Raw genomic sequence first — 18769 nt, forward strand, 5'->3', positions numbered from 1 at the left:
TTTAATCAACATTTTAAAGAATGCTTTTCTTTTGAACAATGTCTGGAATTGCCCATTTTTCTCAGGTTTTCATCCTTAAATAAGGGCCGCCTGATTGACACCTGTTCTTTCACAGAATGAATGACCTCACTGATTGGAGTGTACACTGCTATATATATATATATATATATATATATATCATATCATATGGTCCTATGAGGTCTTTAAGATAAGGTGGAGCCTGATTATTCAAAGCCTTGTATGTAATAACATTAAATTCTTTCTGAAAAAATATAGAGAAGGTTAAACAAAAGGATTAACACTATTCTCACCAAATCCTGTGAATGTCTGTTGTTAAACACAGCACACAATGATACACATAGCTCTGTTTGCCTCTATCCAGCATAAGAAACACTTGCTGTCCAATGGACAGTTGCAAAATTCACTCTACAACCCTTTAGCAAATACTGACAGTAGGTTTTTAGCACCAAAAGAGGGTTTTGTGCAGACTATTAGAAAATTTGGCACAATATCACAAAAAGAATAAAAAATTCCAGACTATTTTTGCACTTTATTCATTCAGACATACAGCTTGATATAACAAAAACTGTAGAATATAATCAGGGAGCTTATACAAGTAATGAGTGGGCTAGACAGTTATCCTTGGTAGACTTTATGGCAGTGGACACCATTACCAAGTGGATTAAAATTACAGCATTAATTATATTATACAGTGACAGTTTATCATACAAAATCACACAGAACATTTATACATTCACTTTATTGCAAATTTTTCAGAAAGCAAGCAAATTATTGGTCTCTTTTGTAATTATTTGCATAGTTTGAGGAGCTTGTCTATTGTTAAAATCCAAAATATTTTATACTTTGAACTTTATATGTTATGCAGTATGTTAATATGAGATTTTAAACCATCAGATTCCAATTAATTAAAAAAATAACTGTTTTGATGCTCAACAATCATCTAGAGGAATCAAATTAAGTGTTGTTTCTGAAAACATTAAAAAACTTTGTATGTAATTCAATTCCTGCGCATAAATATCTATCTATCTATCTATCTATCTATCTATCTATCTAACTATCTATCTATCTATCTATCTATCTATCTATCTATCTATCTGTCTATCTGTCTCTCTCTCTCTCTCTCTCTCTCTCTCTCTCTATATATATATATATATATATATATATATATATATATATATATATATATATATATATATATATATATATATATATATGCACCAACTCTTTATCTTTCTAAAAAAAAGGAAGAAGTGATTGATGTGATTGTTTCTGTGTCAAATTATATTACATTTTTCACAGGATCTATTCACAGGGCAAAAAGCACAAAGAACATATACAATATACAACAGAAGGGAGGTCTACATATATGTCCTTAATATAAACTCTTAAATTTTAAAATTAGGTTAAGGGTCACTGTTAGGATTTCAAAAGTAGTGGGTATGTAGTCTCTGGAGCTTGAAAAAAGGTAACTGGACACACACAAAGACCAGTACCTACATTTAGACCTTTTTTTAATTCTTATTTTTTTTTTTTTTAAATATTTTCCTTTTTGTTTATTATCTGTGCTGTATTTTATTACTGTCTGTTATCTGGTAAGCACTTTGTTCTTCTTTAAAGTGTTCTATAAATAAAGTTGGATTGGACTGACTCTAACCACCCATTGGAACACAAACCTGGAGGGATTAGGACCCTGCAACACTGGGAAGAAACCATTCCTTCTAAGGCAAAAGGGAAACAAAAGGAACACATGAATGTAAAGAAAGTCCTTAAAATGTGATTATCCCAGCAGGGTTTTTATCAAATCAGCAAATATGCATAGGAAAGAAAGTCAGACACAAACTACGGAGAAAAAGAATGACAAGAGTTACAACATTGTCATACCATAAGTGACAGGCTTGTCAGAGAAACTCTGAAGAATTTTCTCCAAGCATGACATACCACTATACCTAGTCACACTCTAAGGCAAAAACTGGTCCATTCCAAAGACAAACACAAGATAAGCACCACAGTGTATGTTGTCCAGTGTAGTCAAGAGTGCTTGATCTTCTACACTGGAGAAACCAAACAGCCTCTTCACAAAGAATGGCACAACATTGAAGAGCTACCTCAACAGGAGCTGTACATGTGCATCTAAAGGAGAAAGGTTAACATTTTGGACCAGGAAGACAGAGAACTCCAGAAAGAGGAGTTAAAGAAGCTGTCTATATCTACTGTGCATAAGCATCGCTGAACAGAGGAGCTGGATTACTTCACCAACTGTCCCCAGTCTACAATGCTGTCTCAAGGTCCCTTCCCAGGCACCTGATAGGGTGGGGCAAAGCCCCAAATTGGTTTCACCCAGAAACACTGGCTGTAATACCCCATGACTCCTTTCACACTTTGGAGCATGTGATTATGCACAAATAGTGGGTCACAACCACCTTTTGGGGACACCCCCACTGGGGTTTAAATACCTGGGTCTCTCCACCTTTTGGATGAGAAGTAAACATGTTCAGGAAACTTAAAAACGCCCAGTTGTCTTTTTTGCTCCAGAGACTGTGAAAGAGAGAAAGAAAAGAAAAAAATGTGTATATATATATATATATATATATATATATATATATATATATATATATATATATATATATACTTTCTGCATTTTTTAATAATACTGATGATTTACTTATGAGTGCTTAAAAATGGAATAGTTCAGAAAAAAAAAAAAAGTTTTGATCCCTGCAATCCAGACAATAGCAAAATCTACTTAGTGTGTTAAAGCACGCTGTAAGCTGCATGCTTCAACAAGCTGTATGCTCATTCAGTTTAATTAGTGGCTAATTCCCAATTGTTGGTTCATTTGTTCATACTTAAATATCATAATGTGTTGGGCACAGAGACGCATAAATAACAGATTGTTTGCATGTAAAAAGTAAATGCACATTTATCAGTCTTGTCAAATCCTAAAAATTTCAATCTGTGTTCCAAAAGGTAGGTGTCCTCTAGGGCCTGGTGTTAATTTTGCTTTCTAAAGCAATCTAAAGTCTCCAAAGTATTTGGAAAATTTGCACCGCCAATAAGTCTGGTGATTTGCTAACTTTGAAAAAAATTAATTCATTTTAAGGAATATAATCTTTTGTTTGTTAGATATTAAAGGGACATGTAGTTCCCGCTGTCCTGATTTCTGATGCCAATGCAATAAGAATCCTTTTAAAAAAAAATATTTATCATCATAATACCCCTAGCTGCAGGTCACGCTTGTAAATGTTGATAATTATCAAAGAGCCTTTGTACAACTTTGCCATTAGAATAAAAAAATATTATTGATTTCTTTCTATATGTAATGTTGTTATTCACAAGTGTTTCCCACTGTAGAATGATTGACTTCAAATTGTTTGAAAATTGATGGGCAGCGACATTTACTTTTCTGAGATCATTGCTGATGTCTTTCTTCTATGGCATTGTTAACACACTCCTGAATGCTCCAGATCTGCAAACTGCCAAAACTTCTGCTTTTATAGAGGTGCTCACACTTGTTGATGATCACTTAATCAAGTAATTTGATTATCAGCACCTAACTGCTACTTACCTTCTTAATCCCTATGGAAACAAAAAAGGTATACTTTTTTATACACTGCTTCTACATTTTGGCTTAATTTTCTGTTTAATAAATAACAACATGGTTCAATATGTCATGTTTTTGTAGTTCATGTGAAATTGTATTTATTTAATTTTAAGACCTGCTAAGGACCAGATTTGTTGTTGTTGTTGACATACGTAAAACCTTACAATTTGTTTGCTTTTTTTTTTTACCATGACTTTACCTTTACTTTTTGTTTTTTAACATATTACACAGAATGTTCATTAAATACAAGTAAAGACACTGTATTATTGCATGAAATTACAGTATTTTCCAGTATATAATGCCACACAAAAGATAACATCTTTAAGAAACTCCTCTTCTAAGGTCACTTCTGCTTTCCCTTTGCACAAACAGCATATCTTTCATAAAAGCATACTCAACATAATTTCCTTATAAATGTCCAGACAATCTCTTGGTAGATTCTATGAGGAACTCCATTGAATTTAAGTGCAAAGGGATTTAAACAAATTCAATAGGTGCCAGTGGTGAGGTAATCATGTCCCTTAAAATTTATGTTCATGTTCAGTGTCAACATTTGATGCCAGAACATTTTAAGGACATTTGTAAAGCAATGAGCAACAATGTGTTCAATAGTAACATGTTCCCTTACTAGAGGCTAACATGAACATTTTCATATTCACTGTGTTAATTTTTCTTCCTCAGATGACCAGCATTTTTGTTCAGCACCTGGGTGGTTAGAGAAAGTCTTTGCCAATTCTAACCATAATGTGAAAAATCAAACTGTCTCAAGAAGTAGACCTGGCTTCCCATACTTGTATCCACCTTTAATCCTTGAACATTATCTGTTCTCTTAAGGCTTTGTTGTTGCCTCAGATAAGATCCCTACTGGCATCAGATAAGATGCCAGTAGGGATTGTGTCAATGTCTTCACAATGTCTTCACTTTCTTTAAGGTATGATAACTTAAACACCATTGTTTGTCTCTTTAGGTAATACAAGCTGTGACCCACAGTCACTAAGGGAAAGTTCCTGTATTCCTGTGTGGTAGCTCTGGATTGGACATTTCAAACTGAACAAGGGCATGGAGACAAAAAAAATTCAACTTGTCTTGAGTTTCTACCAGATTGTGTGGCACAGCTACATGACTTTCTAACCACCCTCAAATATTTCAGTACAGTACTGATTGTAGAGAGAGGATATAATGATGCCTGTTTCAATATACAATATCTCAGATATTTTGCTCAGACTGCAATCAAACATGTAAGATCATACAGGCTACATGACTGACTGGACCACATCTGTGTTCAACTGTTTCCAGAAAAAGCTTGATAGGCTGTATAAAATGTAAATTAAAAATAAAAGTTAATTTAAGCTCCAATAGTACAATAAACACCAACATGCTGTTGCTTCATTACAAATGTAAATGGTAAATGGACTAGTTCTTATATACCGCTTTTCTACTCTGTCTGAGCACTCAAAGCACTTATACAACATACACAAATGTGGAAATAAAGCAGAAACATGTTTTAAAGAAATTGTAACTGGTGCACAGTTTCAAAGCCAGCATCATTAATGATATGACGGTGTACAAATGGTATAAGTAACTTGAACATCTGTGAAGGCACCATTTACTTATGTTCTACAATATGTGTACAGGTTTTGAAGCAACATGCTCTAAACCATACATCTTCTTTCTGCAAGACACTGAAAAATCCATGGATTTCAACAGCATGGCTTAGTAGTCTGGATGCTAAAATGGCATGCCTGCCATCCAGGTATGTAAGTCTACAGTCCACTGTAAACATTTTGTGCATTATGAAATGAGACACACCACAAAGGAAACACCAAACTTTGGTGCATCTATTAGAAAAACATGTAATTTGTTTCCTAAGTTTTCTTTGTACTATGTTCACTAAATGTAATTATTTGTAAATAACTGCATTCTGTTTTAAGTTGCATTTAGCACATCATACCACCTAAGAATATGTGATTGGGTTACAAGACTTGTGTAATGCTGAAAGTGAGTTGATGCACTAAAGTGAAACCCAATGCAGATGACATTTCACCAGTGAAACATGTATTGCTCATAATTGCATACAAGTATAACTGATAGCAGACAAGAACAAGAGTATTGTAAGGGATACCATTCACAGTGAATTCAGAAAGAAACTCGGAATTTTACAAAGAATGAGAGGCTCCATTCATTTCAGAATAGGTCAGTATGAGAAAATATCCACAACCTGTCTCAAAGCCCCATCCCTTACTTCTGTACAGCTGAAATTGTTAGAGACTGAAAATCCTCCTGTTGCTTTCAGGGTCCAGAGCCATCTTTAGAGTCATTGAGATTTATGTCACATCGTCGCAAATATTTTCTGTTGATATTCTCTGTAGCTCTTTTCATTGTTCATCTTCAGCATGAGCCTCTATATGCAGTGTTTCGTTATCAGTAATCTCTACTTTGTAGAATATGTCCTGAGCAAATTTATAAAGACCTATGGTAAGAAATCTGAAGTGTTTCGTTGTGATACAGGGCATTTATAGCAGGTGGTGAGGATAAATTGAGAGTTTGGACCCAGGAGATCACAAGTCTTGCCAGCATTCATTTGGATTTTTAAGTTGCTCTTGCCTCCCAGAAACGTAATTTGAAAATTTAAACACATTTTTTGCAAAGGATTTGCTACTAAAACCTTAGTCCGTTTTCTCAAGGCGTTCTAGGTTTTCAAGTCAATCCTCAGAAAGATGCTCCATCAAACTTAACAGCAGCCAACTGAAAGAGGCATAAAAAGACAAAGAAGGTGAAGAGATGCAAAGATCATTTATCATGGTAAATACATCCATCAACAATGTCTCTGCTCTGAGACTAACTGCCTGTTAGTGCTTTCATGAGCAGTCTCCCAAAGTCCCCAATAAAACCAGAAAAAGTTGCTAGATTTTTTGCTAATGACTTTTTGGGGTAAAACAGTCACTACAGGGGTCTGAAAACTCACCAAATTTAGTGACAAATTTGCTAAATTGGCAACACTGAGTAAAGAACTCTGTTTTGATGACCAAACAGTAGATATTGGGATCTGATCCACTTTTCTGTATAACCATATAATTTTTTATGTCTATGTAGGTCCTCAGCCATCCAGATCATACTAGTCTCTGGAGTTTGAAAAAAGGGGAAAAAAATGGACCTCTTTTTGTTTCTTGAAGACGTTTCACCTCTCATCCAAAAGGCTTCTTCAGTTCTCAAACCAAAGGTGGTGAGATCCAGGTATTGTGACCCACTATTGTTCACTTGATAGAATGGAGCTAAGTCCCAAATTGGTTTGACCCGACAACACTGATTGTAATGATCTATGCCTCCTTTCACACCTTGGCACATGTGATTATACACATGAACAGTAGTGGGTCACAACTACCTCCAGGGGACTATGCCCACTGGGGATTAAATAGCTGGATCTTGCTACCTTTTGGTTTGAGAACTGAAAAAGCCTTTTGGATGAGAGGTGAAACGTATTCAAGAAACAGGTCGTCCAGTCATCCAGAGACATAAGTTTTTCTTGTGAAATTATTAGATATAAGACAAACATGATGATGATATTTTTGAGCAACCACTTATATCCAAAGACAAGAGCAGATTAAATTGTGAACTACTACTAACTACCAGGGTTATAATAGTTTTGGATTTTACATTATTGTTTAGTTTTAGTTAGTTTTTACTTTTTTTCTCTAATTCAGTTAGTTTTCATTAGTTTTTCAGAGTGGTTTCTTTGATTTTTATTAGTTTTTATTTAAGCTTTAATGCTTAGTTTGAGTTTAGTTTCGTTAGTTTCAGTATTAGTTTTAGTTTTTAATACTTTGTCAGGTGCAAGATTCAAGGTACAAGAGTGACTATTGTGTGATAAAAACTCAAAAAAGATACCGTTTAAAGAAATATATTCAACAATGGTTCACAAGACAGCAGCACTACGTGCTAAATGTGTGTAATATTAAGGACACACATGAACATCAACAGGGAGAAACAAAGAAAAACATGAACTTTTAAATTCAATAAACTCTACAATAAACTCTCAATAAAGTTCAGCTTCAGTGCAGTAGATTAACAACACCTACATGTAGTGTTTGACAAAAACAAACTCTTTGAAGGAGTCAAAGCTCAAATCCAGCTGCATCCTGATGTTCTCACCACCTGAAGCTGCTTCTGTTTTGGAGCTAGCTTGGTTAGATGCTCTAATTAGACTTGAGTAGCTGGATTGTGTATGTTAATTACCTTATGGTCGTGTGCTGGTTTTTTACATGCGGTGCCGGCTGGGACTTTTTTTGGTCCTCGCTCTTTGTGCTCAGGTTTTTGGCTGCAAACATATTTGTCCGTGTTTTTTCACTTTCTTCATTCCCTCACGTCCATTCCTTATATTGATGCTTTGATTATTATTCCCGATTGTTATTCTCTGACTGATAAAGTAGTCGGAAATGGACAAGGAACAGGTTAATCACAATGTTGCAGCTGCGTGGACCCAGCAAGTAGTCACATTTCTCCAGAGGTGAACATCAGGTGACATTGGTTCAGAGCGACTCTTCTGCTTTCTTGTGCACACGCACGCACACAGCTGCACGACTGGGAGTGCCGTCGTGCAGCTGTGTGCGTGCGTGTGCACACAGCTGCACGACGGCACTCACAGCTGCACGACGGCACTCCGCTCTCCTAGTTTAAGCTGGGAGTGCCGTCGTGCAGCTGTGTGCACACGCACGCACACAGCTGCACGACGGCACTCCCAGCTTAAACTCGGAGAGCGGAAAAATGATCAATCCACAATTCTTTTAAATAAAATGACAAACAAGAAAAGAAAGGTAGTTTTATCTGTTCTCTTTCAGTTAGTTTTAGTTAGTTTTTTAAACTCACAATACAGTTTTAGTTAGTTATCATTTTTTCCTTTTAATTTAAGTTTTTATTTATTTCAGTTAACGACAATGTTTTTTTTTCAATTTCATTTTTCATTATTTCGTTCGATTTCATTAACTATAATAACCCTGCTAACTACTGCTTTTCAAAACCTACATACCTATATCAACATAAAGTGTCATTTCATTTGGGAGAATCACACATCAGGAAAATCATACAAAAAAGAAGTATCAGAGAGTGACATAAGAAGGTGTATTGAAGAGGGATGAAGATATTGCTGTTAAAGAAACTCACCTTGAGAATCACACCTTCATGGTGTGGGTGGAATTGGGAAAATCAGCAGAGGAAGGAGAAGAAACCAGGTTTGTTGAGGACATGAATGAACTGGAGGTGCACTGAGCTGTAATGAGATCATGGCAGGTGGTGTGAGGTAGAGAGAAAAGAAAATAGAAAACAAAACAAGGAGTAAACGGAGTGAGATAAATACATTAAGAACAGAGATTTCTGTCCATCCAGACATCCAGACATTTAGCTTCACTTTTTTTTTCATTCATTAAAGACCTGTCCAGACTTGAGTCACCTGTACATGTCATATTTACAATGTAAGTATAGTGCTACTTTTTAAAATTAAAATGCAAGCTGATGGGACTGTAAATAGTTTTAGTTATTTTGTCATAAGACAACATAATTATAAAAAATTACGTTACCTAATATGTTACCTTATGTTATTGTAAGGAGAGTGATATATGAAAAGTCCTTCATTATCAAAGATATTGGAATCATCCTCTGGGAACCATATATATTTGTAAAGCTAAAGCTGAGTAGATGTTATTTTATTTATTTTAATATTTTATTATATCTGGGGCAGTGCCATTGGATTGGCAGACCGGGGTGGTGGTCCCCATCTTTAAGAAGGGAGACCGGAGGGTGTGCTCCAACTTTCGGGGGATCACACTCCTCAGCCTCCCCGGTAAGGTCTATGCCAGGGTGCTGGAAAGGAGGGTGCGTCCGTTAGTCGAACCTCGGATTCAGGAGGAACAATGCGGTTTTCGTCCTGGTCGTGGAACACTGGACCAGCTCTTTATCCTCTCAAGGATATTCGAGTGTGCGTGGGAGTTTGCCCAACCAGTCTACATGTGCTTTGTGGACTTGGAGAAGGCATTCGACCGTGTCCCTCAGGGTGTCCCTTGGGAGGTTCTGCGGGAGTATGGGGTGTCTGGCCCATTGTTGCGGGCCATTCAGTCCTTGTACAACCACAGTGAGAGCTTGGTCCGTATAGCCGGTAATAAGTCGGATTCGTTTCCTGTGGGTGTTGGACTCCATCAGGGCTGCCCTTTGTCACCGATTCTGTTCATAATTTTTATGGACAGAATTTCTAGGCGTGGCGGAAGGCTTCTTCCTTGGTGGCCTCAGAGTCTCATCTCTGCTTTTTGCAGATGATGCGGTTCTGTTGGCTTCATCAGGGGGGGGCCTCCAGCTTGCAGTGGAACGGTTCGCAGCCGAGTGTGAAGCGGCTGGCATGAGAATCAGCACCTCTAAGTCTGAGGCCATGGTCCTCAGCCGGAAAAGGGTGGAGTGCCATCTCCGGCTCAGGAACAAGTTCTTGCCTCAAGTGGAGGAGTTCAAGTATCTCGGGGTCTTGTTCCCGAGTGATGGGAGAAGGGAACGGGAGATCGACAGGCAGATCGGGGCTGCTTCTGCAGTGATGCGGACGCTGCACCGGTCCGTCGTGGTGAAGAGGGAGCTTAGCGTAAAAGCGAAGCTCTCGATTTACCGGTCGATCTACGTTCCTACCCTCACCTATGGTCACGAGCTTTGGGTAGTGACCGAAAGAATAAGATCGCGAATACAAGCGGCAGAAATGAGTTTCCTTCGAAGGGTGGCTGGCCTCTCCCTTAGAGATAAGGTGAGGAGTGCGGCCATCCGGGAGGGGCTCAGAGTAGAGCCGCTGCTCCTCCACATCGAAAGGAGCCAGTTGAGGTGGCTCGGGCATCTGATTAGGATGCCTCCTGGCCGCCTCCTGGGTGAGGTGTTCCGGGCATGTCCCACCGGGAAGAGGCCCCGTGGTAGACCCAGGACACGCTGGAGAGATTATGTATCTCGGCTGGCCTGGGAACGCTTTGGGGTCCCTCCGGATGAGCTGGAGGAGGTGGCTGGGGAAAGGGAAGCCTGGGCTTCTCTGCTTAGGCTTCTGCCCCCGCGACCCGGCCCCGGATAAGCGGAAGAAAATGGATGGATGGATGGATGGATGGATTATATTATTTTTTATATTTCCTTTATTGTTGAGCTGTTCTAAAGAATCTTAAGTTCAAGCAGTTAAAAAATGAATACCAGATTGCAAAACCAAAGCTTCTTGAAAAAAAATTTTCATTCTTGTTATCATTTAAAATTTAGACTTAAAGGTGGTAAATGGACTAGTTCTTACATAGTGCTTTTCTACTCAAACTGAGCACTCAAGGTGCTTATACAACATTTTTGCATTCACATCTATTCATACAAGCACTTCCATTTACATCTAACCTAACTGCTTACTGTCTACCATTCATACACATTCATACTCCAATGCTTGCGTCAGAGAGCAACTTGGGGTTCAGTATCTTGCCCAAGGATACTTTGGCATGACACCCAGAGCAGCCACGAATAGAACCACCAACCTTCTGATTAGTAGGTGACCTGCTCTACCTTCTGAGCCACAGCCACCCCCAAAATGGTGCAAAATATAACACTCAAATGTACTGGATTTTAAGCCTCAAACCAAACGAAATGAGGATGCCAGCCACACTCTCCTTCCTTCACATTTCTTTGCTAACCAAAAAGGTTATGTATATAAAAGCCATATGCCTGTGCAGGTTATCAATCATCCAGGTCATAGCAGTCAAAAAAGGAGACTGGACTTCTTTTTGAAGACATTTCAACCCTCTTCTTAGTGTATGCCACTGAATAAACTTAAGATATGGTCATGCTGAATCATGAGTTAATTTCAAAAGAATGTAGTGTGGTGAGGGTCCTCACCAGAGAGAAGGCGACTCCGACGAGAGGCCTCAGCAGCCAGAGCACAGGAGATCTCAATCCGCTTTTCCTGCTCCTGCAACTGTTGTTGGGAGCTAGCTGGAGCTCCACCCTCCACTGCACCATCTAGAAGAGGAACCATATTCTGCAGACTGGGAGTAGATGAGAAACACACACAAACACAAAGGAAACATAAATTAAAATCTATTTATATATTTATAAAAGAGTTTTTCACCTTAACATTCATAACAAGGTACTATATAATATCTAAATGCCAGCCAATGCTGCAAATACTAGATAGACATACAAAAAAAGGGAGCAAAGCTGAAGATGCCACACTACTCAGTCAGCTGTGAAAATGAGAAATTGCTGCTGACCTTTGTGGACTTCTGTATGGGTTTTCAAAACTTTTCTGGCACTTTTAAACCAATGAGCTATGAATTTTCTTATCAACAAAACACAAAAGGTAAAGTTCAACATGATTTCAAACCACTGCAAACCTTGTTTCCCATAAGTACATACCTATGATGACTACTTTATATTCTCCTTACAGAAAACTGAACGTCTTTGCATCCAAGAAAACAGTCTGTATCTAAAGTACAAATATTCAATATACTTGCTGTCACCGGAGGTGGGATATAATTAAGTACAAATACTTTTTTACTGTACTTAAGTAGGATTTTCAGTACTTTACTTGAGTATTTATTTTTCTTAGAACTTTTTACTTTTACTACCTACAGTTTTTAAAAAATTTTTTTTTACAATTATATCTATACTTTCTATTCCTTACATTTAAAAAACAGGCTTGTTACTCTAGGTTTAGAACATCTGAGGAAGATTTTTTTTTTTAATGATTAACATTTTATTGAATTTTCATTACGACAGTCCATTCTCTGTATAGGCAAAATCCACCAGTAATTACATCAGCACAGTGAGAGTAATGGAGAACACACACTAAACAGTAGACCGAAATAAAGAAAAAAAAAGGGGGGGGTAAGAAAGTAAATTAAATAACTAAATGGGGGGGCTCTGTTCGCATTAAGATATTTTGTAGCACAGTTTGGCCAGCTTTTATTTATGTGGGGTATACTACGTATCCCACTCATCGCCATCAAATCGAACCCCACTGGGGCTTCGTGCCTCCACCATCGCGGTTATTAATTTGGCCCCTGCAGTCTAAGTAGGTATGGGTCCCATTTAAGGTGGAAAAGCTCCATTCTATTTAGTAATCTGTATGAAAGGCGCTCCAATACAGCCAATTTGCCTAGTTGATTATACCATAAAGTAATGGATGGGATAGAGGTGGCCTTCCACTGAGAGATGATCGGTTTGCGCCCCAGCATTAATGCAGTCTGGACCCATTCAGCTGTGTTAGATGTTTAAGGAGTGACGGGTCCCCCAGAATGAACAATCTGGGAGAAAACTGGATTTCTTTTTGCATAATCAATTTGACATATTTATAAATTGCATACCGGAAGTCTTGGACATCAGGGCATTTCCATAGCATGTGAATCAGTGTGCCTGTCTCAGCCTGACATCGCCAGCACTTAGGTGACTGTATAAGGGTGGCTCTATGCAATCTATGTGGCGACCAGTATATTCTATGCAATAGTTTGAATTGTACCAATCTTGTTTTAAGTTCCCTGGACATTTTTTTCAATATTTTGAACTGTAATTTTCCATTCCTGATCCATGAAGGCCGTACCAAGATCGATTTCCCAGGCTGATCGCAAAGCAGGGAGCCCTTTGTCCATATCCTTTACCAACATGGAGTAATATTTAGAGACCACATGCTGTCCCTGCGAGATTTTCCTAATGTGGGAAAGACAATCTATAGTTGCAGGAGGTGGGGCTGGAGATTCATAAATTCCAAGTAGTAAATGATGAAGTTGTAGGTACCTCCAGAATTGGCTTTCTGGGAGCTGAAATTGTATTTTATGTGCATCAAAGGACTTAAGAATCCCTCCATCATATAGGTCTCCAAGGACCAAAATTCCTCTTTGGATCCATAGTTTCCAGAAAATCGGAGATTTACCAATACAAAGTTTGGGATTAAGCCATATAGAAGCTTCGGTATGGAGGTATGGGTTAAAGTTTAGCAGCAATGCCACTTTTCTCCACACCTCCTGCAGCGCTGAAAAGACTGGGTGGGTCTGTAACTCTGGTGAAAGTTTTGTGGTATGTATATACTTCAGGGAGACTGGAGAGCAGTGAGTACTTTCAAGGCTGTGCCACGGGGGAGCTCATTCTGGCGGCAATGCCCAGTGAATCATATGCCTCAAACTAAATGCATAGTAGTAGAATAGTAAATTTGGGATGGCAAGGCCGCCCAAGCCCTCTGGTCGTTGCTGTTGTCTGAGCTTAATTCTGGGGTGCCTATTGTTTCAAATGAATTGGTTGCATAGTCTGTCAAATTGATGAAAGTATTTTGGTGGAATTTTAAGTGGGAGTGCCTGCAATAGGTAATTAAATTTCGGGGCACAATTCATTTTGATTATATTAACTTTGCCCCATAGGGAAAAAAATAGTGAGGACCATCGGGCTATATCAGATTTAAATTTAGTAAGTAAAGGTTCAAAATTATCCTGAATTATATTAGCCAAGGAATGGGGAAATATAATTCCCAGATATTTAATGCCTGCTCTCGGCCAACTAAAGTTGAAACAAAGTTTTGGGGCAGAAAGCTGTCAGGGGTTAGGCTTCAGATTTTGACCAGTCAACTTTATATCCAGATATGTTGGAGAATGAACTAACAATTTACATCTGAGGATTTTATTTCACAATTTACCTGGGTGCCTTCAAACATTGAAACCAATACTAATCTAAACAGAGGGAACAGTAAAACACAAAAGCCAATCCTATTACATCAAAATGTTTGGCAGGTTAGTGCAGGACAAGGTTAGCTTGTCATACTGCTTTGAATTGACAGTAAAGCTCTGTTGGACTAGTGTGGTCACAGGTTATATCAAGATGATGGTTTGATTCAGTCAACAAATTATAGATAGACAGATAGACAGATAGATAGACAGATAGATATACAGATAGATATACAGATAGATAGATAGATAGATAGATAGATAGATAGATAGATAGATAGATAGATAGATAGATAGATAGATAGATAGATAGATAGATAGATAGATAGATAGATAGATAGATAGATAGATAGATAGATAGATATTGGGCCAAGGGAATGCCATGATATGGCAGCCCAAACCATCACTGATCCACCCCCATGCTTCACTCTGGGCATGGAACAGTCTGAGTGGTACGCTTCTTTGGGGCTTCTCCACACTGTAACTCTCCCAGATGTGGGGAAAACAGTAAAGGTGGACTCATCAGAGAACAATACATGTTTCACATTGTCCACAGCCCAAGATTTGCGCTCCTTGCACCATTGAAACCGATGTTTGGCACTGGCACGAGTGACCAAAGGTTTGGCTATAGCAGCCCGGCCGTGTGTATTGACCCTGTGGAGCTCCCGATGGACAGTTTTGGTGGAAACAGGAGAGTTGAGGTGCACATTTAATTCTGCCATGATTTGGGCAGCTGTGGTTTTATGTTTTTTGGATACAATCCGGGTTAGCACCCCAACATCCCTTTCAGACAGCTTCCTCTTGCGTCCACAGTTAATCCTGTTGGATGTGGTTCGTCGTTCTTGGTGGTATGCTGACATTACCCTGGATACCGTGGCTCTTGATACATCACAAAGACTTGCTGTCTTGGTCACAGATGCGCCAGCAAGACGTGCACCAACAATTTGTCCTCTTTTAAACTCTGGTATGTCACCCATAATGTTGTGTGCATTGCAATATTTTGAGCAAAACTGTGCTCTTACCTTGCTAATTGGACCTTCAAACTCTGCTCTTACTTGTGCAATGTGCAATTAATGAAGATTGGCCACCAGGCTGGTCCAATTTAGCCATGAAACCTCCCACACTAAAATAACAGGTTTTTCAGTTTCATTGTCCAACCCCTGTATGTCCAATGCCGGTAAGTTGATGTGTCCCAAATGTTATGCAGCCATCTGCCACTAGGTGGAGCTGCAGTCCGGGAAGCAGCAGCCCTCTTCCCAATAAAAAAAGTTTATCTCCGACTATTGTGAGTGAGCAAGTTTGAAACAAGACAATGTCCTGTCGTAAAATCACCACGGTTTGGCAGTTTTTTGATCTAGAAAACGAAAATAGGGTTGTATGCCGGCTCTGTCGGAATAAACTGGCACTCAACATCAGCAATGCGGAGCCATATTCAGTAGATATTCATGTAGATGTTAATTTGCATGGAACAAATGCTTCTGATGCTAACATTAGCCACACTCGGCAAGCCAACATGACATTGTTTACCTGTAGGCACTATAATTCCACTCGGTTTGAAAAAAATAACAGAAATCATCACAGCAATGTCTGCAGAAGAAATGCTTCCAATCAGTTTTGTTGAAGGCAGAGGATTACAAAAGTTAATGAAATATATAGAGCCCGAATACACGGTTCCAGGGTGCAAAATGATCACATCAAGACTGGAGCACAACCAACAAAAATTGATGGAGGAAACTAAATCTGGAAAAAGTAGAATATGTGGCTATAACAACAGACTGTTGGACTTCTATGACAGCTGAGTCATACATGATAATAATTTCTCATTTTATCATAGAAGGAAACCTTGTTAGCAAGGTGCTCCAAACATGTAGCCTTGAGGAACTGTATACTGCGGAAAACCTGGCGGCATACCTGCGAGGTGCTGTTAGCAATTGGGGACTGGAAAACAAGGTCATCGCCTGTGTCCATGACAATGCAAGAAACATGCTAGTGGTGAACAATGAGCTATTGGAGTGGGAATTGGTGTCCTGTTTCACATATACTCTGCAATTGATGATAAACGATGGATTGAAGAAGGGACGCCATGAGCCGACTGATCGGCGCATGCACGAGACTGGTGAGCCATTTTTGTCACAGTACCGTGGCTGCTGTGGCACTGAAGAAAAAACAGGAGCAACACGAGCTGTCTGCACACAAACTCATCCAGTCCTGCAGAACACGCTGGGACTCTGTCACTGACATGTTTCAGCGCATTCACAAAAAACGATGGGCCATCACCGCTGTTTTGTCGGACAGAACAGTGACAAAACTAATGGATGCCTGAGTTTTGGGGCTGTCAGATAAAAATTGGCAGACAATTGATGATCTGCTCCTTGTGCTGGATTCCCTCAAAAGTAGTGGGGAAACGTGTATCGGTGTTGATGGTGTTCCCCGGTACAATGAGTTTGCTGAACAGTTAATAGCAATATCCTACTAAGAATACTGAAAAAATTTTTATGATGGAAAAAAACAAGTCAGACACATATTATTGTGAGTACATTTTTTTAAACCACAGAAGGTATTTTTGAAATTAGCACTTTCCGTACATGCAATTATTTCTACTAGGTAAGTCAGAAGGAGATTCCAGCAAAGTAGTTGATTTCAAGAATGCGGTGGCAGCTTCCCTAGAAAAACGGATGTGTCCAACAGACACAGGGAGAGCTGGAGGTGTGGCACTCCTTGCATCTGCTCTTGAACCCCGAAACAAGCACCAGAGTTTTTTTTTTTTTTTTTTTTTTTTTTTGGTGGCCTGGGTTTCCGGGGGCTTTCCATACCTGCCTCTAGCTTCTGATGGGTGGAGCTGCAGCGTTTTGCCCTCATTGGTAAGTACGTTCCATGACACAGACACAAACATGACACAGACACAAACGCCCACTCAATCACAACTCAACAAAATTGTTGGTGTGCGTAACATGCTTTGTTAGTTTTGTTTTTCACACACGTTTATTTTTGCAAGTATTGATAGTATTTTTTTTTATGTTAAAGTGATGAACTATCTGATTAATAGACTTGTGCTCTTTCCCCCTTTTTTTTTTTTTTTTTTTTTTTTTTTTTTTTTTTCTTCTCTCCTTTTTTTTGCTCCCTTTCTCTCTCCCTTTTTCTTTTCTTTATTTTCCTCTTCTTCAGCCTGTCAGCTCTGGCTGTTACATTGTATGTGAAAAAATAACTCAGATAAATAAAATAAAGGGTTAAAACATCCACAAGAAGAGCCTATTGAGAACCTATAGAGCTCATCTTGAAATAGCAAATATGTTTGGCACAACAACGCATTCAGATCACAGTTCTGCTTGCAAGATCTACCAGACATGACAGGCTTTAAAAAAAAAAAAAAAAAAAAAAAAAAGAGTTTTTTAGAGGAGGACATGCAGTAAGAGAAATTCTTACTGCACAGAATTGAGCAAATAATATAAATGCTTCTGAGAAAGGGAAAAACCAGTGACAGGCCTACAGACAGCAACCCGGGTGAGAGCTACACCCAAGCAAAGCGGCACAAAACTTGCTTAATTTCCTTTTTTGGGAATGGCTATGGAGCATCTGCAGATAAAGATGAACTGGAGGGCTATTTGATGGAAACCTGTCTTCCACCTAACAAAGAACCTTTATCTGCAGCAAAGCAGAACAGACAGGGAACGGACGACTATCAAAATAGAGCAAAAATAAACCACACAGGGTCAAAAGGACTCTGGACCATGACAGTATGTCCTACCTGCTAGCATCTTGCACTCTGCTGTTATGTGCTAGATTGTCTGAGGGGCATCTCTGCACAGCCTGCACCTGGGATCTTGACAAGTGTGGTACACCCCAGCCTCTATTAATCTTGTGCTCAGAGCTTGTTCTTGTGCTGCCATGATTAGTGCCTCTGTGCTGCCTGTTATCCAGCTTTGTCCAGCCATTGGTGGCAGCTATTGGTAGTCAGCCGCTTTTTCTATCAGTCAGTGGTACATGCCATGCAGAGGCCTGTCCTTCCATGATGGTTCGTTTTCTTCCTCCTCATCATCTTTCTTGGGTTTCTGCTGCCTGAGGTACTCACTAAGCACATAATCCTTTGTGGCCATCTTCCTGATGCATTCATGGATTTTCATTGTTTCATCTAGGACAGTGATTCTGACACTCACTAGTCCTTGGCCACCTTCCTTCCACTTAACGTACAATCTCAGGGTGCTGGATTTGGGGTGAAACCCTCCATGCATGGTAAGGAGCTTTCTTGTCTTGACATCAGTGGTTTCTATTTCCTCCTTTGGCCAGCTTATTATCCCAGCAGGGTATCTGACAAATGGCAGGGCACAGGTGTTGATAGCCCAGATCTTGTTCTTTCCATTCAGCTGACTCTTCAGGACTTGCCTTACTCTCTGGCGGTACTTAAAGGTTACAGCTTTCCTAGCAGCGTCTTCATGGTTCCCATTTTGCCTGTGGGATTCAA

General features: G+C 39.2%; 1 protein-coding gene across 1 annotated transcript in view; it reads right to left on the minus strand.

Annotated features, from left to right (window-relative positions):
• Nucleotides 1-6253: 6253 nt before the first annotated feature.
• LOC115779873 (pleckstrin homology domain-containing family A member 6-like) overlaps nt 6254-18769 on the minus strand; it is an 81686-nt gene continuing 69170 nt past the window's right edge. The window contains 3 exon segments of the mRNA XM_030728756.1: nt 6254-6367; nt 8780-8885; nt 11498-11646. Of these exon segments, the coding sequence (XP_030584616.1) occupies nt 8788-8885; nt 11498-11646 (247 nt within the window). The 3' untranslated portion in view covers nt 6254-6367; nt 8780-8787.

Source organism: Archocentrus centrarchus, chromosome 5 (assembly GCF_007364275.1).
Source record: "Archocentrus centrarchus isolate MPI-CPG fArcCen1 chromosome 5, fArcCen1, whole genome shotgun sequence".
NCBI lineage: Eukaryota > Metazoa > Chordata > Actinopteri > Cichliformes > Cichlidae > Archocentrus > Archocentrus centrarchus.